This window comes from Pelobates fuscus, chromosome 2 (assembly GCF_036172605.1).
Source record: "Pelobates fuscus isolate aPelFus1 chromosome 2, aPelFus1.pri, whole genome shotgun sequence".
Lineage (NCBI taxonomy): Eukaryota > Metazoa > Chordata > Amphibia > Anura > Pelobatidae > Pelobates > Pelobates fuscus.
This window is the reverse complement of record NC_086318.1, coordinates 34,835,892-34,860,141: the sequence shown is the minus strand read 5'-3', so window position 1 is coordinate 34,860,141 and position 24,250 is coordinate 34,835,892. Positions and strand designations below refer to the sequence as shown.

The 24,250-nt window shown below is 40.1% G+C and overlaps 1 protein-coding gene across 3 annotated transcripts in view; it reads left to right on the top strand.

Moving 5' to 3' along the window:
- The window catches only part of LOC134586516 (cytochrome P450 2K1-like), a 426,562-nt gene that overhangs the window by 42,721 nt on the left and 359,591 nt on the right, over positions 1-24,250 (top strand). For 2 of the 3 annotated variants that reach the window (XM_063442070.1, XM_063442075.1), the window contains one exon: positions 1,178-1,510. The exons of the other annotated variant lie outside the window; for it this stretch is intronic. In XM_063442070.1, the coding sequence (XP_063298140.1) occupies positions 1,178-1,356 (179 nt within the window). In that variant the 3' untranslated portion in view covers positions 1,357-1,510. Of the gene's footprint in view, positions 1-1,177; positions 1,511-24,250 lie in introns of those variants that run through there. 3 annotated transcript variants of the gene reach the window in all.

Sequence of the window (24,250 nt, the reverse complement as noted above, 5' to 3'; positions counted from 1 at the left end):
TCCTGTGTCTTGTTTCCTGTGTATCCTGTGTATCCTGTGTATCCTGAGTATCCTGAGTATCCTGAGTATCCTGTGTTTCCTGATCCGGTGTTCCGATGTCCTTATGGTCCTGTGTCCTGTGTCTCCTGTTCCAGTGTTCGCCTGCAGTGTTCCTGTCTAGACTCCTTCTCCAGTGATTCTGACCTTGCTGCATTATTTCTGTGTGACCTGCTTAGGACTTTGCCCCTTGATGTTCATTTTGTACTTGGTGGCTGCACTCACCTGACTAAGCCTTTACCTTTGCCTAGGACTATCGTGGACTCTGCCTGCTCTATTGTATATATTGGGTTATTGTATATATTTATATATTTGTGGCATTGTCATATTTTGTTTTGTATATATTATATATATCTATATCCTTTTGGTTTGCCTTAATACATTTTCTTTATTACTCCATTTATCGTGTCCTAGAATTATTTCTCTGCTAAGTTGGTTCCCACACTTAAAGGGACAGTGCTGTTGCAGGGCAGCACCCCTTCATGTCATGACAGATTTTTCCTCTAGAAATAAGTTACCATTAGCTAAATAATTTCACAGGATGTCACATAGAAACTTTGAAAGTGGCTCTCATAGCACTAGCAAATATTGTTTATTGAATAAACCCTTTTGTCTTTTATGTGATTTTAAAAGGGCACGTTAAGCACCATAAGTACTGCAGCTCACCGTTGGTGCAAAACACTCTGTCGCAAAGATTTTGACAATCAAATTTGAGTGATTTGATAGAAAACGGGGCTCACTGACACTCAACTTATCTCCAACAACATTAATAATTCAGTATTTACATTTAAGCATTACCAATATAAATACTATCCAACCAGAATCGATAAACAAAGAGAGATGAAAAAAAATTAAGGATATGGATGAAGTTGCAGACTTTTCCAAAATGTTTGACAAAAAATGTGGGATTCCTCCAATACAAGCTCTTCTCCATAACCACTATACTGAGTTGTGGTAGATATGGTACTTACACTGCTTTTTAAATATATATATTTTTAAACCGTTTCATCCATCACTAAAGAGACAGTCTCATCTTATTGTTGGCACAATTTAATTATAATATCAACTTAATAAAAAGGACAATTAAAAATTTTAATCCTACACTTATCATACCTAACTATTTTTTATGTTTATATTCTAGGTCGAAGAAGCTGTGCTGGGGAAAACTTGGCTAAAATGGAATTGTTCCTGTTCTTTACAAGACTTATGCAGAAATTTACATTCCAGTCTCCACCTGGTGTAGAGATCGATCTCACCCCTGTATTCGGCATCACTTTAAGCCCTTCTGTGCATGAGATCTGTGCTTTGCCACGTAACTAGGGCACATTTTTGATGATGACTATTTGGATAAAAAATAAAACAGATTTCAAAATAATCTAAAGAATAATCCATATATAATTAATATGTGTAAATATTTACCTCTATTTGTATTTTTTTGTTTGTTTTACTGGTATACAGACACTGTTTAAAAATATATAGCAACTGTATTTTTGTAATATTAGATTATAAAAAATTTTAGTGTACGTCAATTAAGTTCTTTTTTTAAGTATAAAATTTACTCTGCATTTTAAAATATAAGAAATGCCTTGCGTTTGAATTAAAAATTCTGGTTCTTGCTTTCAAATCTCTACATAATGCTGCTCCCACCTATCATTCCTCCCTTATACACAAGTATGTCCCGTCTAGGCCCTTACGATCTGCTGAAGACTTACGTCTATCTTCTGTCCGTACTCCCACCTCTGATGCTCGCCTTAAAGATTTTCTCGAGGGCTGCACCGTTCCTGTGGAACTCACTTCCCTCCTCCGTTAGATGCTCACCCAGTCTCCACTCCTTCAAAAAATCGTTAAAAACCCACTTCTTCATAAAAGCGTATCAATTAAACTGTTAATAGCTCCCAACTTATTCCTCTTCTGCAACTGTCACTAGTCTAATACTATCCTTACCTTTTGTGTCATTTTGTGAATTTTTAATTGAGCTCTATGTTTTATAGGAAACCAATGTAGGGACTGACAGAAGGGTGAGGCATGGGAGGTGCGGGCGGATAGGAAGATGAGCCTCGCCGCCGCTTTCATTATGGACTGTAACGGCGCAAATAAGGAGCACGTAAGACCACTGAGAAGCGGATTACAGTAGTCAAGGCGAGAAAGGACAGTGGAATGGACCAACACCATAGTCGCATCTGGAGTTAAGTAGGGGCGGATGCGCGCAATGTTTTTGAGATGTAAATGACAGGATTTGGCGATAGATTGAACATGAGGCTTGAAGGAGAGGTCGGAGTCAAAGAGAACACCTAGGCAGCGAGCCTGCATGGTGGAGCTGATGGTAGCACCGTTGACTTGGAGGGAGACAGACACAGAAGTAACAACACTTGAGGGAGGAAAGACCAGAATTTCAGTTTTGGTCAAGTTTAGTTTAAGGAAGTGGGCAGCCATCCAGTTAGAAACAGCAGAGAGGCAGTCAGAGACACTAGTCAAGAGGGACGGGGAGAGATCAGGAGAGGACAGGTAGATTTGCGTGTCATCTGCATAGAAATGATATTGAAAGCCAAAGGAGCTAATGAGTTTACCAAGGGAGGCAGTATAGATAGAGAACAGTAGGGGACCAAGGACTGAACCTTGGGGGACACCAACAGAGAGGAGTTGGGGAGAAGAAGCAGATCCAGAGAAAGAAACACTGAAAGAGCGCTGGGAGAGATAGGAGGAACACCAGGAGAGAGCAATATCTTGTAGACCGATAATGCGGAGGATGAGAAGAAGCTGTTGATGATCAACAGTGTCAAAAGCCGCAGACAGGTCAAGGAGAATTAGGATAGAGTAGTGACTACAAGATTTTGCAGTGAGTAGATCATTGGATACTTTGGTCAGTGCCATTTCCGCAGAGTGCTTAGCACGGAAACCAGACTGAAGCGGGTCTAGCAGAGAGTTGGACTTGATGAAGTCTGTCAATCTCGCATACACAATTCTTTCAAGGATCTTGGATGCAAATGGCAGTAGCGAGAAAGGACGATAGTTGGATGGGGAGTTAGGGTCAAGGTTGGGCTTCTTTAGAATTGGGGTTACAGTTGCACGTTTGAAGGGCGATGGAAATATACCAGAGGAGAGAGAGAGATTAAGAATTTTAGTGAGAGGTGGAGAAAGAGACGAAGACAGAGTACGGTTGAGATGTGAGGGAATTGGATCTAAGGAGCAGGTGGTGGAGCGGGAGGACTGGAGCAGAGCAGAAACCTCATCCAATGTAGCGGGTGCGAATGAACATAGAACAGCAGAGGGAGTGAAGTTAGGGGAAATATTGTAAGGGGAAGAAGAAAGATGAGAGATCTCTTCTCTGATTGTAGAGATCTTGTCAGTGAAGTGAGTTGCAAAGTCTGAGGCGGTCAAGTTAGTAGGTGGAGGAGGAACAGCAGGGCAAAGAAGAGAGTTAAATGTGTGAAATAGTCATTTGGGTTCGCGGGAGAGTGTGGTTATGAGGGTGTTGAAGTAATTAACTTTTGAAGAGGAAAGAGCCAAGCTGTATGAGCTCAGCATAAATTTATAGTGGAGAAAGTCAGATGCACAGTGAGACTTTCTCCAACAGCGTTCAGCAGTTCTGGAGCATTTTTGGAGGTTGTTACAAACTGCTATTTGTAACTGGCCCTTTAAATGATAAATTGCCCTGCTTCCGTGGATTGTGGAGAAGCCTATTTGCCAGCCTCCTCCCGCATGACTATGGCCCTGGGAGATTGGGCCCTTTAAAAACAGTACGGACTTTTACTGGGTGTGTATGGCCCTTTAAGAACCGTCTGGGGACATATTGTGACTTTGCTGAACAATGCCCCTTTAAGACGGTGTCCCCCAACCTGTAAAATAACTTGTCCCTGGCTTTCTCCCACTTGGTTCAGTAAATGGGGCTTACTGAACCAAGTACCCCACAGGCGGACCACCCAGAAGTGGAAGTGTGCAGGCAATTTACCTCTCAGGCTGTGAGGTTACTGCAGGTTAATTGCCGAGCGCTGGGTGGCCGCAGTTCGTGCAAACGAAAACGTGGTGGTGGCCATCTTTGTTCTTCGAACGAGGTCAGGGGTATGTGTAGCCAAATTCATGGAACTAAAATCGACTACACATTTCCGCGAACACCGCTGACCCTTACCTTCTCCCATACTGAATTTTCAGCTGCAGAGACTAAGTCCCGTTTGAAGATTCGAACGTCCTTTCGAATGGGACTTAGTCGTTTTTCTGCATGAAATTGACCGACCGCACAGCCCAAATCTATGGAACTGTTTTGGGCAGGAAAATGTGCTTGCGGTCGGTCATAAAGGACTTCCGTCTAACTTTTGATCTACTGGATGGATTTGGCTGATTTTTGAGAGTGTTTATGTTTAAAGTATGCTGAGTTTATGGAGATTGGATGTATGGTTTTAAAGTTACAGTGTATGTGTAAAAACTGTATTTTTACTGTCTGTGATAATTATGTTAAACCCTTGTGTAACATAATTATATCACAGGCAGAGGGGAGGATTTTGTGTGTAATTGCTGGGAGTGTTTTTTGTAATGTACGTGTGTGATTGGTTGTTTTGTAACGCCCTGTGGGTGGTCTTATCTAAGGGGATCCTGCATAAAAGAAGGTTCTTTTGGTGCCAATAAAACAGAATGACTTGTCCCTCTAACTTGCAGCCTCTTGTAAGAGCTCTTGTTCCTGATCCTGCTTCGCTCTGCAGAAGGAAGAGGTTCACCTACTGAAACCTGGAGCCTGGTCATAGACCCAGGGCGCAGAGCAGATGGCGAGATACCAGCCCAGCAGCGGTGGTTCGTGGAGTCTGCAGCACTTATGGTGGCTGCGCAGTAGTTATGGTGTCTACGGTGCTGATGGTCCTTTGGTGAGCGCTAGGAGCATCCTTTTCTACGGTCCAACTTTTAGCCAGCCTGCAGGCAACCGTGCTTTGCTCTCTCCTCCAGCTCTGCTTCACTCCTACTTGATATTTCCTATCCTAATGTTTCTAATACCCCACCCCCTATAGACTGTAAGCTCATTTGAGCAGGGTCCTCTTCAACCTATTATTCCTGTAAGTTTTCTTGTAATTGTCTTATTTATTGTTACATCCCCCCCTCTCAAAATATTGTAAAGCGCTACGGAATCTGTTGGCGCTATATAAATGGCAATAATAATAATAATAATAATAATAACCGTAACAGAGGTATCGAGTGAGCTTGGTGTGCCAGGGTTGTTGTTGGGGGGGCCTGCGGCGTTTAAATGTACAAGGCGCCATGATGTCTAGTTGAGAGGAGAGGGTGGAATTGTAGAAGGAGGTTGCAGAACTAGGACAGGTGAGGTTTGAGATAGGTAAAAGGAGAGTTTGGAGATTAGTGGAGAAATGCTCTAGGTCAAGACATTGGAGGTTTCTGTGAGAGTGATGTTCAGACGGTGGTGTCAATTGGGTCTTGGGTATGCCAATGTCAAAAGTCAGCAGATGGTGGTCAGATAGAGGAAAATGAATATTGGAGAGATTAGAGGCAGTACAGAGGTTGGTGAAGGCAAGATCAAGAGTGTTTCCTGCTGTATGGGTTGCTAAATTGGACCATTGCATAAGGCCAAAGGAGGAGGTTACAGAGAGCAGACGAGAGGCATCAGTGCAATTGGGGTTATTGATTGGGATATTAAAATCCCCAAGTATAAGGGAAGGAGTGCTAGATGAGAGGAAGTGGGGAAGCCAGGAAGAAAAGTGCTCAATGAATAGTCTAGGATAACCGGGGGGCGGTAGATGATAGCAATTCTTAAAGCAGTGGGTTTAAATAGGCGGACAGTGTGAACTTCAAAAGAAGAAAATGATAGGGCAGGGGGAGTTATGATTGGTTGAAAGGTACATTGAGGGGAGAGAAGAATGCCTACGCCGCCTCCTTTACAGTTGAGTCTGGCAGTGTGAGAGAACTGTAGCCAGTGGCGTACATACCGCGGTCGCAGGGGTCGCGGCTGCGACCGGACCCAGCCCACCAGGGGGCCCGGCCGCCCTGCGACCCAGGTATGTATGTCACTGGGTCAGCCTCTTCTCCTGGGGGGCCCAGGAGCCTGCCACCTCCGGGCCCCCCGAGGCTGGCCCTGCTGTCACCCGGCTGGCCGTTCCTGCGGGCGCGCGAGGGAGCACTGTCTCCTGGGTGCTTCCTCTTCAGCTCCCTCGCGCACCGCACTGATACCGGAGCCGGAAGATGACGTAATCTTCCGGCTCCGGCATCAGTACGCGGTGCGCGAGGGAGCTGAAGAGGAAGCACCCAGGAGACAGTGCTCCCCCGCGCGCCCGCAGGACCGGCCAGCCGGGTGACAGCAGGGCCAGCAACACCACTGGACCCCAGAGAATCCCCTCAGCTCTCCCACAGGTAAGGAGGCTGGGGGGATTAAAAAAAAATGTTAGTGTGTGTTTGTGAGTTTGAGTGTATGTTAGTGTGTGTGAGTGTGTGTTTGTGAGTGTGTTTGTGAGTGTGAGTGTATGTTAGTGTGTGTTTGTGAGTGTGAGTGTATGTTAGTGTGAGTGTATGTTAGTGTGAGTGTATGTTAGTGTGTGTGAGTGTGTGTTTGTGAGTGTGAGTGTATGTTAATGTGTGAGTGTGAGGGTGTGTTTGTGAGTGTGAGTGTATGTTAATGTGTGAGTGTGAGTGTGTGTTAGTGAGTGTGTTAGTGTTAGAGTGTGTGTTTGTGTGTTAGTGTGTCTGTGTGTGTTACTGAGTGTGTTTGTGTGCGTCTGTTAGTGAGTGTGTGTGTTAGTCTTAGAGTGTGTGTGTGTGTGTGTGTATGTTAATGTGTGAGTGTGTGTTAGTGAGTGTGTTAGAGTGTGTTTGTCTGTTACTGAGTGTGTTTGTGTGCGTCTGTTAGTGAGTGTGTATGTATGTCTGTCACTGAGTGTGTGTCTGTCAGTAAATGTGTGCGTCTGTTCATGTGTGTGTGTGTGTGTCTTAAGCACTTACCTTTCTCCAGCGCTGGACTCCCTTGGCGCTGGGAATCTCTCCGCCCCGATCCGCCTCCGATCCGTGGCAAGAGCCACGCGCGCATTCAAACCGCCCATAGGAAAGCATTACTCAATGCTTTCCTATGGACGTTCAGCGTCTTCTCACTGTGATTTTCACAGTGAGAATCGCAGAAAATCCTCTAGCGGCTGTCAATGAGACAGCCACTAGAGGCTGGATTAACCCTCCGCCGCCTTGTGTTGCGGCCCCAGCCCGCGCAGAGTAAGGGCGTGCGCGGGGGGGCCCACGGATCAGTTTTCGCACCAGGGCCCCATGGGTTGTGTGTACGCCACTGACTGTAGCCCACCAAAACATAAAGAGGCAGGAGTAGCGCTATCAGATGGGGACAGCCAGGTCTCTGTAAGTGCAAGCAGTGTGAGTGAGTTTGAGATGAAAAAGTCAGATATTGTAGTTTCTTTACAGAAAGTTCAAAATATCTAGCACAATACTGTAAAATGAATAACATATCTGATGTAGGTCCCCTACTTATAAAGGAGGGGTGTTTAGAGTTCAAAAATTGGTTTAGCAAGAAGAAATAAGGATGTAGAGCCCAAAGCTATTAAATATTATTTTCTGTTATATATCTCCTTCTTAGTCTTAATCTCTGTTATAGAGAAATCAGATTTATTTCTCCAACCTACTTACTTCACCTTCGCATTTTCCTCATCCCTCCTACCTACACACACTAGACTAAAATATTGTTTTCTTTTGGAGGAAGTTGGTTATTAGTACAGGGCATCTCTGGAAAATTGAAAAGTAAAATGGTTTGTCCAGAAAATAAGCCAGATAAAGACATTTACAGACCACAAACTGCAGCTTTAATTCTTCTCCCAATTGCTGCCTTCTTTACTGCTCCAAAGTAACTTTCAGGCTACTTTTGCTTTTGCCTCCATGTCCCATGCCGCTTTCTGCTGCCGACTCTCTTCTTCTTCTTGAGCCCTATGCCTCCTACTTCTTTTTTGCAGCACTTGCAGAAGGCCTTTTCTCACCGCCATCAGTCACTACAGAATGGGCAGACTATTTCAATGTGTATCAGACAGTGATCATGTTCTCTCTACTCCAGACAATTGAATCTATATGGGGCCAAGATTCATGGGTTTTGTCCTGCCCCACTGGACATGCAGATTATTTAGGATGACAACTTTCATCCATAGTGTCCTCTTGCCTTGCCAGGCCCCATAATGGAGTATGGGTTTTTATCCCCTGACGGCATCTCTGTCTACACTTACTTGTAAAACAGTCAATGATTGGCATTTAAAGTGTCATTCCTACAGCTAATACAATGGTTCTGCAACTCAGATTGGGGCAAACCTTGTCCTGTACTGAAACAAGGGTACATCTGACATGAGATAAGTGATACGTGTCAACCATAATCTACACAAGGTCCTCCATGTGGCACTAACATATCAAAAAGTACTATGAATATTATAACTATGTCAGTGTTAAATAAGTCTTACATTATTCCTCAAAAATAAAAATAAAAATAAAAAGAATCTCAGGCACTCACTGTTGAAGAACGTGCTTGAAGAACAATCACAGTGAGTGCCTGAGATTCTTTTTATTTTATATATGTCTCTTGGGGTCTTTTGCTGACCCATGCTCAGTAGCACCCTGTGTGTAATTGTTGTGACTGAGTGCGACCCTATTTCTATTTTTGTTACATTATTCCTCACACCTCACTAACATGCATTTTTCCCTAAATACCCTATTCTTTTAAAAAGTGTAAAATATAAGAATAAAGTGCAAGCGCTCCTATCAACACGATATGTTTATAAGGTAATAGTTCAGGAAAACATTTATTGGTATAGTAAAAAAAATGTGAAATATAATGCTATATAGTGTAATATAATATAGTATCTAAAAACACCGCTGCTCAAAATAAATAAAAACACTTGAATCACAGATACCGATCTAAACATCCAAGGTCCTAATGCCATGAAAGCAACTAGGACCAGAATGTAACAATAAAGGGTATAACCAATCCGAAGTAAAAATGAAAATGCCACAAGAAAAACAAGATAAAAAATGTATTTACCCAGATATAAATAGTAACATCCAATGTCCTAATGCTGTCAACACAACTAGAACCAGGATGTAGCAATATGGTGTAATTATATAGAGAGTAACAACAACAAAGGCTAGATCAAAATAGTAACATCACAAAAAAGGCGTAGGAATACACCTTTAAAAAGAAAAAACAGATAAAATAAAAATATGGGGTATATTAGCTAAATAATGAATAGCATAAAAAAGTAATTAACTTTCCCACTAAGCCACATTGGTTTCAGTTTGTTCTTTTTTATTTATTACCTAATGGTACATGCTGAGAAATGTACCTTTCTAGTATTTGTTTAACCCCTTAAGGACACATGACATGTCTGACACGTCATAATTCCATTTTATTCCAGAAGTTTGGTCCTTAAGGGGTTAAAGATATTTGTTTTATACTCCATGTTCTTCACTAAAGATAGGTTGTAAAGCTGCCCTTATCTTATTGAAATAGTTATTTTAAAAATTATGTTTTAGTATACCCTATGTGCTTTTTCTTTTTTAAGTTTATATAAAAAAAACATCATATTGTGATCACTATTTACCATGTGCTCCCCTACTTGAATGTTGGTCAAAGTTCAACATTGTTAAAACTAGATTTAGACAAGCATCCTTTCTAGTTGGTATTTGTACGAGTTGAGACATGAAGGTGTCATTTAACATGGACAAAAATCTGATTCCCCTTGTTGAACTACTAGTCCCATTATCCAATATATATCTGGTTAACAAAAATTTCTAATGATTAATTGGAGCTTTCCCAATTTGCTCTAACAGATTTTCATCCACATAATTATTATTATCATTAGGTGGTTTATAACATAGCCAAACCAATAATTGATTTCACTTCTTTTGTCCAATCACATATTCCATACTTCTACCATTCTGCAGAGCACTCTCCTCAATCATAGCCATTCCTCAAGGGCATCTCCACAGAGTGCAGAAAGCTTGGTTTTCTTATTGGTATGGTTCAAGCAAGTAAGAACAACAGCGTAGATGGATTTTACCATCATTTACAGGCATATGATGGTAAGTCAGACACAAGATAGAGTCAAAATTGGGCACAAAGTAGTTTCCTGAAACTTAGAAAACAGAAAACAGTGTGCCATTGTACTGTGATTGGATGATAGGTGGAGTTGAGTGGATCGTTTTTGTGAGCCTTTTTTTTCTTTTTCAACCTATCTCAATGTAATAAAGATAAAGGACCAGTGCACACCTACACATACAAGTTACTTAAAATCACCTATCTCTGCAAACAAATATGGGGAAAAGCACGTTTTGGGTGTGCCCCCAATTCCCAATTTTTGTCTCAATGAAATGATCTGGAGCCTCATCGCCAACATACTTTTGAGTCCATGATCTTTGAAAGACTAGTGTATGTGAGTCTGACAGACTTCCTCGAGTCCCATTCTCTGCTCGACCCACTTCAGTCTGGTTTCTGTGCTCAGCAATCTGTGGAAACAGCTCTGACCAAAGTATCAAATGATCTACTCGCTGCAAAATCTCATGGTCACTACTCTATCCTAATTCTCCCTGACCTTTCCGTTGCTTTTGATACTGTTGATCATCAACAGCTTCTTCTCATCTTCCATAATCTCGTTCTATGAGATATTGCTCTCCCCTGGTGCTCCTCCTACCTTTCTCTGGCTCTGCCTCTTCCACCATACCTCTCTCGGTTGCTCCATTGCTGTCTAAAATGAATGCAGCGGCGAGTCTCATCTTCCTGTACACCAGCACCTTCCACGCCTCACCCCTCTGTCAGTCCTTGTATTGGCTTTCCAAAAGATAAAGGGCTCAATATAAAATATTGGTTCTTGCTTTCAAATCTCTACATAATGCTGTCCCATCTTGGTCCCTATGCACTGCTGAAGACCTACGTCTATCCTCTGTTCGTACTCCCAACTCTGATGCTCACATTCAAGACTTCTCCAGGGCTGCACCGTTCCTGTGGAACTCACTTCCCTTTTCAGTCAGACGCTCACCCAGTCTCCACTCCTTCAAAAAATCATTAAAACCCACTTTTTCACAAAAGCATATCAATTAAAATGTGAATGGCTCAAAAAAAACAACACTAAGCCTTCATTGAATACCAAACTACTTCCCTAATACTTCTCTTAACGTTTGTGTCACTATACCCCACTCCCTCTAGCATGTAAGTTCATTGAGCAGGGCCCTCAACCCCTCTGTTTCTGTGCGTCAACCTTGTCTGGTTACAATTACATGTTTGCTAGTCCACCCATTGTAAAGCGCTACGGAATTTGTTGGCGCTATATAAATACAATAGTAATAATAATAATAATAATGATAATACTATCTAATCCTGCTTAGTAATATATACATATATATGAGCACATATGATTATTAAGCACTTCCACTGGAAGGCTTATCCATGGCTTTGCTATCCTTTGCATAATGTATCAAAGTATTATTATTATTGGCATGCTCTTTTTAACATCATTAAACACAATTCACCTTTGTACAACTGAATAAAGCCTTATCTTTTCAACTTAGTCCTGCTTGTGACAGCATATTAATAATTAGCTGTTTGGCATTTTCATTGACCAAAAAACTCAATTGACTTAAAGTGGAGTTACAGATTATTTCAGAACATGATAACTGTAAATACAACACTCTAAAAAAAATCAAATAAAGTACTCAAGAGAAAACAGGATCAAAGTCAGGATTAACTTTTGTGAAATCCTAAGAATATGCAAATCACCCAAAAATGGAAGAAATTAATTAGAACAAACAAAAGTGTAATAGTTTGCCTTATAGCTATACAGTGCAGGGATTAGCTTGTTGGCTGAGAGTCATCCATGTGTGGCCCCCTGTATAGGGAAAGCCGCAAGCATTATATTTAGAGTGTAAAATGTGCACATTCCCTTTTGCCTGCTCCCATTCGCTGAATATAGAATGGGACTTGGGGAGTCAAGGTATGCTTCATGGTTTAGAGGGGGAACTAAAGGATTATTTACTGATGTGAGAATTGTCAGGGACTCACATTTAATTCAAAGTGAATTTCAATCTTAAGGACAAAATAGCTGAATTGGAATTATTCACAATTATTAACAATATTTGTTTTTAATATAATAATCACATTATTTTAGTTTAATAATATCAGTAGACTTTAAAAATGTATGGTTGTTCAAGTCAGAACATCATCATATTCTACCTGATATTAATGATTCTGCGGCTGTGCCCAGGTTTTAGGAGTCAGTCACAGATTCTGTTTAGTAAAATTATAATTCAATTTTTTTTTTCTAATTTCCATTTCAGACAATATCAGCCAAAATAATTTTCATAAACTTCATTGTTTAGGGCTTTGGTCACTGTCATCATCAATAGTGAGTTTCCTCCCCTCCTCTCTCCCATTATCTTAATATAAATTTATTTTATCATTAGTGATGTCCCGAACGGTTCGCTGGTGAATAGTTCCTGGCGAACATAGCGTGTTCGCGTTCGCCACGGACGGCGAACATATGTGATGTTCGGTCCGCCCCCTATTTTGTTTTTTTTGTTTGTGGCCAAATTTACTAATACTAAGTAAAAATTACTTAGTATTAATAAATTGTGCCCCTACTCGCAATACCGCGAGTAGAGGCATGTCTATTAAACAGTGAGCAGCCTGTGGCTGCTCACTGTTAAAAAAAAAGGGTCCCCCCTCCCTGAGCGGGTGGGGGCCCTAAAGTAAAAAAAGGGCGTAGGACCTACTGTCCTCCCCCCTGGCCCCCACCCCTGAGCGGCGGGTGGGGGCCCTAAATACCAATAGGGGGGACCTATTGTCCTCCCCCCGGCCCCCACCCCTGAGCGGCGGGTGGAGGCCCTAAATACCAATAAGGGGGACCGATTGTCCTCTCCCCCGGCCCCCACCCCTAAACGGCAGGTGGGGCCCTAAATACCAATAGGGGGGACCTATTGTCCTCCCCCCCGGCCCCACCCCTGAGTGGCAGGTGGGGGCCCTAAATACCAATAGGGGGGACCTATTGTCCTCCCCCTGGCCCCCACCCCTGAGCGGCGGGTTGGGGCCCTAAAGAAAACAATAAGGGGGGGCAGTAGGTGGGTGGGGGCCCTAAATACCAATAGGGGGACCTATTGTCCTCCCCCCCGGCCCCCACCCCTGAGCGGCAGGTGGAGGCCCTAAATACCAATAGGGGGGACCGATTGTCCTCTCCCCCGGCCCCCACCCCTAAATGGCAGGTGGGGCCCTTAATACCAATAGGGGGGACCTATTGTCCTCCCCCGGCCCCCACCCCTGAGTGGCAGGTGGAGGCCCTAAATACCAATAGGGGGGACCGATTGTCCTCTCCCCCTGCCCCAACCCCTAAACGGCAGGTGGGGTCCTAAATACCAATAGGGGGGACCTATTGTCCTCCCCCCGGCCCCCACCCCTGAGTGGCAGGTGGAGGCCCTAAATACCAATAGGGGGGACCTATTGTCCTCCCCCCGGCCCCACCCCTGAGTGGCAGGTGGGGGCCCTAAATACCAATAGGGGGGACCTATTGTCCTCCCCCTGCCCCCCCCCCCTGAGCGGCGGGTGGGGGCCCTAAAGAAAACAATAAGGGGGGACCTACTGTCCCCCCCGGTCCCCACCCCTGAGCGGTGGGTGAGGGCCCTAAAAATGACAATAAGGGGGGACCTACAGTCCCCCCCAGCCCCCACCCCTGAGCGGCGGTTGGGTCCCTAAAAATAACAATAAGGGGGGGACCTACTGTTCCCCCCCGGCCCCCACCCCTGAGTAGCGGATGGGGGCCCTAAAATAACAATAAGGGGGGGACCCTAGTCGTCCCTCCCCCCAAAAAAAATTATACCATTACCATATTTATACAATTTTTCTATATCTTTAGTAATATGTAAACTTTTCTCCCAGCTTTTAATTGCTGTTGGATAGTTTTTAACTTCTCTGATGTCTAATAATTTAATAAACTTTGAGATTAATTTGTTTGTTTCGTTGTTGATAAATATTGATTTTATCGCATTATACATGTCTCCTTGATCATAAACTTACACTTTTTTAAATAACTATTTACTCTTAAATATAAAAAAACGTCTTGAGATGCTAAAGTCAGTTCCCTTCCTAATATGTCAAAAGGTTTTATCTTATCATCTGAGAATAAATCTTCTATCTTTGTAATTAGAATATATGCAAATATGCGATGTTCGGTCCGCCCCCTATTCGTCATGGAGGTGGGGGGGTCTGGGAGGGAGGGTCTGCTGCTGATTGGCTGTAATGTGTCTGCTGACTGTGAGGTACAGGGTCAAAGTTTACTAAATGATGACGAATAGGGGGCGGACCGAACATCGCATATGTTCGCCCGCCTTGGCAACCACGAACAAGCTATGTTCGCTGGCGAACAGTTCCCGGCGAACTGTTCGGGACATCTCTATTTGTAATATTTATTTATTTCCATTTTCCAAGGCAATATTAGGAATTCCTCTTTCAATGCACTCAATACCTTGGAAACCCATAATCTTATTTTTAATATCTAATTTATTTTTAATCTTATCCCAAATGGGTATTAGATGATTTAACACGTATGAGACAGAGTATTCATATGTTTTTCTGTTCCATACTATACTGGATAAATTCTTAGTTTGACAAACTAACTCTAACCAGAACCAACCCTCTTTATATGAAGCCTCTTTCTGTAATATTGCAATGTGGACGATTATCCCCGCCTCATAATATTTTTCTATAGTCGGGAAACCTAGTCCACCTTTGTTTATGTGTTTACACATCGTGTCTATTTTTATCCTTGGCTTTTTGCCTCTCCATACAAAATTAGCGAAGGCAGATTTGATCATTTTTAGCCATGGTTTGGGTATTAATAATGGGAGCATCCTAAATAAATATATCCATTTAGGAAGGACATAGGCTCTCAGGGTATTAACTCTTCCCACCATGATATTTCTGCTTGCCATCATTCTCTTAGATCTTTATTGGTATTTTTCAAAAGGTGTAAGAAATTAATTTCCATTAATCTGTCTATATGTTTACTAATTCTAATCCCCAGATAGACAAATGCTTCTGGTTGAGAGAAGTTTAATTTGTTTTGAAATTCCATTATTTTACTTAATTCTATATTTTTATCGCTTTATCGCTTTTCGATTTTGTCACATTTAATTTATAATTAGATATATTGCTGTATAGTTTGATTTCAGTCATTAATTGAGGGAGCAAATTTTCTAGATCTTTTACATATAAGAGAGTGTCATCTGCATATAGTGATATTTTTAATTCTCCGTTAGAGGTATAACGTCCCTTTATTGACGGATTTTGTCTTATTTTTGAGGCGAAAATTTCTACTGTGATAATATATAAAATTGGAGACAGGGGACATCCCTGTCTCGTTCCATTTTATAATGCAAACCAGTTGGAACAAATATTTTGGCCTATAGTTCTTGCTAATGGTTTAACATATAAAGCTCTTATCACGTCTCGCATCCACCCCGTGATGCCGAATGCTTCCAAAGCCTTAAACATGAATCCCCAGCTGACCCTGTCAAACGCTTTCTCTGCGTCTAAAGACAGGATCAGCAGGGGTTCTCTATTTCTATCCGCCAAATCTATTGCATCTATTAATCTCCTCACATTATTTCCTGAATTCCTTCCAGGGATAAATCCCCTTTGATCTATACTGATAATTTCTGGCAATACTGTTTTTAGTCTCTTAGCGATAATCGAGGCGAACAGCTTAACATCTACATTTATCAAGGAGATCGGTTGATAATTTCTCACGTCTGTAGATATTTTTCCTGGCTTTAATATTGGCAAAATATTAGCCTTCAACAATTCTTGTGGGAATGCACCATTTTTTACGGCGGCATTAAAAGTCCTGGTTAAAGGGTCTGCAATTATATCCTTCATTACTTTATAGAATCTATTACTAAAACCGTCTGTTCCTGGGGTTTTAAAATAGACTATTTGTTACGATACTTCCTCTTTCGTAATATCTTGATTTAATTCCTTACTTTGTTCTAAGGAGATTTTTGGTAGTTCTACATCTTTTATATAATTGTCTACTGCGTCGTCTAAACTATTTATAGGTAGATTATATAGAGACTTATAATATTGGTTAAAAACTTCTCTTATTTCGGTTGGTGCTCTGCATATTTTCCATTCAGATATAATTTTATAAATTCTATTGTCTACTTTTATTTTTTTTAACTGATTTGTTAAAATTTTATCTGCCCTGTTTTGTCGATAATAGTACTTATTTTTTAATTTATGCATTTTTTTTCTATATTTTCTGATATTTTATTTGTGATGGTCTGTTTATTTTTTTTTTTTTATTTGTCCTTCTTGATCTGGATTTGTTTTATATTCTTTTACGGTTTGATATAATTGGATATATAAATTAGCTAGTCCCAATCCTTCCTTTTTTTGCATATTCTTTTTAATCTTTATATATTGCCCTCGTATAGTTGCCTTGTATGTACACCATGTTATTTGATCTTATGACTCCATAGGGCTATTTTCTATGAAAAAATACCTAGATATTTCTCTCAAAAGTTCCTGATTTTCTTTATTATATAAGATTGATTTGTCTAATTTCCATGTAGTTCGAGGGTAAATGATCTTCCCCTCTTTTAGATCTAATATAATACTATTATGGGTTTGACCAGATCATAGTTTTAATATCTATCAATTTTACTTTTTCTATTACTTTTGGGTCTCCTAAGAAGAAATCTATTCTTGAATAAGAATTATGAGGCCATGAATAAAAAGTATAATCTTTGGTTACTGGATTTCTTATTCTCCAAATATCATATAAATTGTTTTTTTAATAATATTGTGAAAGGTTCTAGCATTCTTTATACTTCTTTTATCGACATTTACATTGTTTTTACTATATTTATCCATTGTTATATCCAAAACACAATTAAAATCCCCACCCACAATTATATGGCCCATAGCAATTTTATCAACTCGTTCTAAAATTTGAGAAAATCATCTCATTGGATTGATATTGGGCAAGTAAACATTCACTAAGGTATATAATGCATTATTCATTGTGCAAACTAAAATTAAAAACCTCACTTCTATGGCTCTATCTTGATGTTTTATTTCCACTTGTAAATGTTTTGCAAACATGGTTGCTACACCTGCATTTTTTCCTCTTTTTTGGAGGAACTGCATACTAATGGAAAAAATCTTCTATACCAGACAGTTTTATCTCTACGGGTGCAATGTGTCTCCTGTATCAGGGCCACTTGTATTTTTTCAGTTACTAAAAATTCCTTAAATGCCCATCTTTTGTGAGGGGTGTTTAACCCCCGAATGTTAATTGAAATTAATATCACCATTATTAACGCAAAATCGACTAATCCGACCGATCATATTTCCTCGACTAATATCCTTATTTATATCATTATCCATTACTGTAACTGGTCTTTCCATACATCTTTTACACTCATTCATTCTAACTTCTTATACTAGGATCTCTATACTTCAGAGATCTTCACTTACACAATGCTTTTAGATGCCTACTTCTAGGCTATCTCTCAGTTCTATTAAGAACTCATGGGAGGAGTGATTCGGTCGATATGGAGGTGGGATAATTACTGAATCTCATTTACTTTATTATTTCCCTTTCTTTTTCTTGTTTACTTTTCATATATATGTATCTATTATCTTTGCTTATCTTTTCATTGGCTTTCTTATGCCATTACTTGGTCTTTAAAAAAAGAAAAAAAAAGACACAACAACCCGCGTTGTTTCTCCATATAGTATATAGAAGTCTGAAAAAAGTACTCAAAAAGCTGGAGTGATCCAGACTAGCTGAGTATAGTACTGGAAAGAAAATAAATAAATAACCATAGAATATGGGTACAGTATAATCTGAACTGAATTGATAAGTAGATCTGTGTAACGAAATATGGTGAAACCTTGCCTTAATGGCTCACCTCCATATAGATCCAGTAAAACCTTAATACCTATTCTCTCAAAGAATCACCACTGGCTACTGACTTTATTGGGCAATTAGACATGGTCAAGTCCAGTGGCTAGAGCGTTATGAATAGGTGAATGTCAGACAGCTGACATAGGTATCTGGAATAAGGTCACTAAAAAAATCTGAATATGGTGAACGCCGAATGGCTATTGATTAACGCTAGTTGCACATAGAAGGCTTATCAATAAACTACAATCTTTGAGTTTGGATTCCAATATTGTTGAATGGGTAAGGCAGTGGCTGAGTGACAGGCAACAGAGGGTTGTAGTCAATGGAGTATATTCAAAGCTTGGGCTTGTCACCAGTGGGGTACCTCAGGGATCTGTACTTGGACCCATTCTCTTTAATATTTTTATTAGTGATATTGCAGAAGGTCTTGATGGTAAGGTGTGTCTTTTTGCGGATGATACTAAGATATGTAACAGGGTTGATGTTCCAGGAGGGATAAGCCAAATGGCTAATGATTTAGGTAAACTAGAAACATGGTCAGAGTTGTGGCAACTGACATTTAATGTGGATAAGTGCAAGATAATGCATCTTGGACGTAAAAACCCAAGGGCAGAGTACAGAATATTTGATAGAGTCCTAACCTCAACATCTGAGGAAAGGGATTTAGGGGTGATTATTTCTGAGGACTTAAAGGTAGGCAGCCAATGTAATAGAGCAGCAGGAAATGCTAGCAGAATGCTTGGTTGTATAGGGAGAGGTATTAGCAGTAGAAAGAGGGAAGTGCTCATGCCATTGTACAGAACACTGGTGAGACCTCACTTGGAGTACTGTACACAGTACTGGAGACCATATCTTCAGAAGGATATTGATACCTTAGAGAGAGTTCAAAGAAGGGCTACTAAACTGGTTCATGGATTGCAGGATAAAACTTACCAGGAAAGGTTAAAGGATCTTAACATGTATAGCTTGGAGGAAAGACGAGACAGGGGGGATATGATAGAAACATTTAAATACATAAAGGGAATCAACACAGTAAAGGAGGAGACTATATTTAAAAGAAGAAAAACTACCACAACAAGAGGACATAGTCTTAAATTAGAGGGACAAAGGTTTAAAAATAATATCAGGAAGTATTACTTTACTGAGAGGGTAGTGGATGCATGGAATAGCCTTCCAGCTGAAGTGGTAGAGGTTAACACAGTAAAGGAGTTTAAGCATGCGTGGGATAGGCATAAGGCTATCCTAACTATAAGATAATGCCAGGGACTAATGAAAGTATTTAGAAAACTGGGCAGACTTGATGGGCCGAATGGTTCTTATCTGCCGTCACATTCTATGTTTCTATGTTTCTATGTATACATAAGGCCTACGATAATGCGGCTGCGGACGACTGGTTAAATCAGAAGCCAAGATCGGCATTGGGGGTAGCATGCAGTCACTTCACTGTAGAATGAACGTCTAGCATCTAGGTATTCATATTCCCCTAGAAGTTATTGCTAGGTAACTGTAACTCTACACTTGTAGTGGTTACAATACCTACAGGGATGTGTACAGCATGCTTATCAGTATTCCCCAATGACACCTAGAGGAAAAATCCTCTATAGACCAAAAGCAAAGTAGTGACCCAAACAGGAGGAGGTGAAAAAAAATAGTAGATAAAAGTTAGAGTGACTCTATGTGCAGAACCATACTTAGAATGTTGGTTACCTGCACATAGTGATAGTGATAGTGATCTAGTGAAAAAAGAAAGGTCTGGAAAAATGATTATATTCTTAAAATCTTCTCCTCGCGGCTCTTTCATTCTGCTTGCTTTCAATATTTTTTCTTTATATTGAAATGATTGGAAACAGCATATAATATCTCTTGCCTTGTTGTCTGAAATGTTTTTAGGTTTAAATACTCTATGATATCTTTCTAGTTTCTGATTGTATTTTCCCACTTCAATCCCCTAGGCTTTCCAAAGCTTAGTCAAAAACTCTGGGATTTTATCTTGGGTGATTGATTCTGGGACGTTTCTTATTTGCAAATTATTGCGTCTCGAATGATCTTCCAAATCACCTAATTTTGTCTCCAATTCTTTGATTTTTGTTTTTACATTCCATCATTTTGTTCTTTTAGTAATTTTTCTTGAAATACCATAGATATTATTTTTTCTTCAACTATACTTATTTTTTCTGTCAGAAGTCTCATCTGACATAAAATCTCTTCGGAGTTCTGGTTAATTTGTTCCATTAGAGATTTCGACTGGGAATCTAGACAGCTTTCTAAGAATTCTGCTGTCATCTACGTACTTGATGTACTCTCAGGACTACTTGGTACCTCTTCTAGTCTTGATGTCATTAAAGATACCTTATTTGTCTTTTTTTCTTTGATTTATTTATTAGTAGGAGAGAAAAAAATTGTAGTATCTCTTTCTAGTTTAGAGTTTTTCTTGTCCCTTTTTAAGTTGGTCTTATCCTGGGATCTAGAAGCCATTTTATTAGTAATAGGCGTCCACACTTTATTTTTCTTGTTCTTTTACTATTTTTCCTTTACTGTAATTCCCTCAGGATTCGGAATAGCCAAAGCTTTAGAATTTATTATCCCTCCTTTATCTCTCTATCCCTATCTCTTTTTTACAGCTAGGTATAACTTTCCAATTCCTTACTTTTTTTTTATCTCTTTATAACAAAGGGAGGAAAAGAATAGAATATTGCATGCAAAACGGCTCTTATATATCTTGATCCCTTTCCTACTTTTCCTTCTTTCCTTCTCTCTTTCTTGCCTTCCAAATCAATCAGAATATTAGGCAGAGAGTTGAAAGAATGTATAGCAAATTCTATGCCTTAGTTAATAGATTATATTGCTAACAAACAAGGGAGCCAATACACATCTAAGAGAAGCAATAAATCCAACCAAATGCAAGAAGAATAATCATGCACTTATCTCCTCGGGTGGGGTCACCCTCCACTCTCAGCTTTTCGTGCTCTCTTCTCTTCTCTTTTTTTACTGGTATTTTACACCAGCACTTTCGCCCTCTGAAACCAATGCCGCTAAGCTCTTTGATTCGTCGTCGCCGTTTACCGGTTTAATATCAACCCGGAACTATTGCCGCTGATCTCGACCACGCCACAGCCCGCCATATCGATCTCTCCAACTCCGCCTTATGGTACGTGCCTCCGTACCTACACGCCTACATCATAATCCTCCCCCTGTTTCACTCGCTCCTGGATCAGGTTCTGAATTATGTTTTTGAAGTATTTAATCTAGCTGTATCTGACTGTATTTTGCCTGAGCATTAAGCTGCAGCTGATGACTTTGCAACAAAATTGATAATTTATTTTTCCACAGATTAACTATTTAACTGGTCATTGATAAGCTGATTGCAGAGTCTGTGAAACTTTACTTAAAAAAAGTGTTTTGTATATATTGCCACAGTTAGCAGTTTGTGTAAAATAATATAAATCTGAGTATTTGTAACAGTGCTGCAAATAAATAACCAGCCACAAAAATATTTATATATATATATATATATATATATATATATATATATATATATATATATATATAAATATTTTTGTGGCTGGGGTCAAAGATCGAGGTATACAATAAAGTTTGAGTTATACCAGTAGTAGCAAGTCGGTTGTGATGTGCCAAAACTAATTAACAGGGTTTGTGAAAACAGAAAAAAATTGGAGTCACTGATAGAAGTGTAAAAGTAAACAAAGGAGCTATTATGGTGAAGCTCACAGCACCACTAAACAGATAAGACAAATACTTATACACAGTATAAGAAAACAGCTCCACCTTAGAGAGATTGAATACCACTTGATAATGCAATATCTACAAAAGAAGGAAAAAACTGCACATAGTGTGAAACAGTACAGAAAAATTCAAAAAAGATCCCTGAGGAAGTCCACAAACTGGACAAAACGTGTTGGATATTATTTGTTGGGACTTTTATTTTGTTTTATTGTTCCCTCTGTATACTTGTCTCTTTTCCTGTTGGATTGCTGTTTTATACTCCATCGACTTTCTGCAACAAATGTTCCAGGTGGAGACAAGCCTGGATCTATTGCCCTTTTGTAAGTGCAATTTTTAAGCATTAAAGTGTCTTTTTAACTTTATTACGCTATTGGCTCTCCTTTATTATTGATAGTTACTAGCTGAAGATATCTACTTCACATATACCCCTCTATATGGGGAGAGAAGCCTGAATTTCCAGACGTCCTGTGAGTTCTCTCACTTCCCCTTTCTCCTTTTTTAATTTTTCTGTACTGTTTTACACTATGTGCATTTTTTTCCTTCTTTTGTAGATATTGCATTATCAAGTGGTATTCAATCTCTCTAAGGTGGAGCTGTTTTCTTATACTCTGTGTAATTAACAGGGTTGTTGAAAAAGAAAAACACTAACTGTCCTAGCTAGGGGTAGTGGTCATATTAAAACGTAACTTTTATTATATATAAAGTGGAAATAAAACAAAACTAAATAAACCAAAATATGTAAGAGGGGATAAAAACGGTAATGGTAAGTCACTTAGTAAATATAGTACATATATATCAGTATTGGATGTGCGGATAGTGGTAAGAACCAAATAATAACCATTGAATACAATAGTCGGTAGCTGCTGTTAGCAACTATGTTAGTTGTGTGAGGTTGCAACACTGTATCAAAGTATCAGTAAAAGCCCTTAGAGAAGAGTTTGTAGCAAATCAACCAGTGAGAGAAATGTAGTTGCAACAGTCACTCAACTCAACAAAGGCATGTAAAATGAACAATGGGAATATTGCCAAAATAGCAAAGATTGTCTAGAAAATCATATAGGTATAGAGATGTACCGAACAGTTCGCCGGGAACTGTTCGCCGGCGAACATAGCTTGTTCGCAGTCGCCATGGCGGGTGAACATATGCGATGTTCGGTCCGCCCCCTATTCGTCATGGAGGTGGGAGGGTCTGGGAGGCAGGGTCTGCTGCTGATTGGCTGGAATGTGTCTGCTGACTGTGAGGTACAGGGTCAAAGTTTACTCAATGATGACGAATAGGGGGCGGACCGAACATCGCATATGTTAGCCCGCCGCGGCAACGGCCAACAAGCTATGCTCGCGGCGAATAGTTCCTGGCAAACTGTTCGGGACATCTCTATATAGGTAGTGTCCATTTTGTACAACAGTCTGATGAAAAATGAGTACATCACAAAATAAAGTAGTATATACATACATACAGTATTTGTGATGAAATGCATTATGGGACGGGCATATATTTTCCAGCATTGCTTTGTTCTACTAGTCAGGACCTGGTTACATCACACACTATGTACAGTGCCTTGCAAAAGTATTCACCCCCTTGACTTTTTACCTATTTTGTTACATTACAGCCTTAAGTTCAATGTTTTATTAATCTGAATTTTATGTGATGGATCAGAACACAATAGTCTAAGTTGGTGAAGTGAAATGAGAAAAATATATACATAAAACTAATTTTTAGAAATATAAAACAGGAAATTGGCATGTGCATATGTATTCACCCCCTTTGTTATGAAGACCATAAAAAACTCTGATGCAACCAATTACCTTCAGAAGTCACATAATTAGTGAAATGATGTTCACCTGTGTACAATCTAAGTGTCACATGATCTGTCATTACGTATACACACCTTTTTTGAAAGGCCCCAGAGGCTGCAACACCTAAGCACGAGGCACCACTAACCAAACACAGCCATGAAGACCAAGGAACTCTCCAAACAAGTAAGGGACAATGTTGTTGAAAAGTCAGGGTTAGGTTATAAAAAATATGCAAATCTGTGATGATCCCCAGGAGCACCATCAAATCTATCATAACCAAATGGAAAGAACCTGGTACAACAGTAAACATGCCAAGAGACGGTCACCCACCAAAACTCACGGACCGGGCAAGTAGGGCATTATAGAGAGGCAGCACAGAGACCCAAGGTAACCCTGTAGGAGCTGCAGAGTTCCACAGCAGAGACTGGAGTATCTGTACATAGGACGACAATAAGCCGTACGCTCCATAGAGTTGCGCTTTATGACAGAGTGGCCAGAACAAAGCCATTACTTCAGCAAAAAACTAAATGGAACGTTTTGAGTTTGCAAAAAGGCATGTGGGAGACTCCCAAAATGTATGGAGGAAGGTCCTCTGGTCTGATGAGACTAAAATTTAACTTTTCGGCCATCAAAGAAAACGCTATGTCTGGCGCAAACCCAACACATCACATCACCCAAAGAACACATTGGCTTTTTTTCTGTTATTTTGTCCTATTTGTTGTTTGCTTCACAATAAAAAAAAAAAAAACAATCTTTAA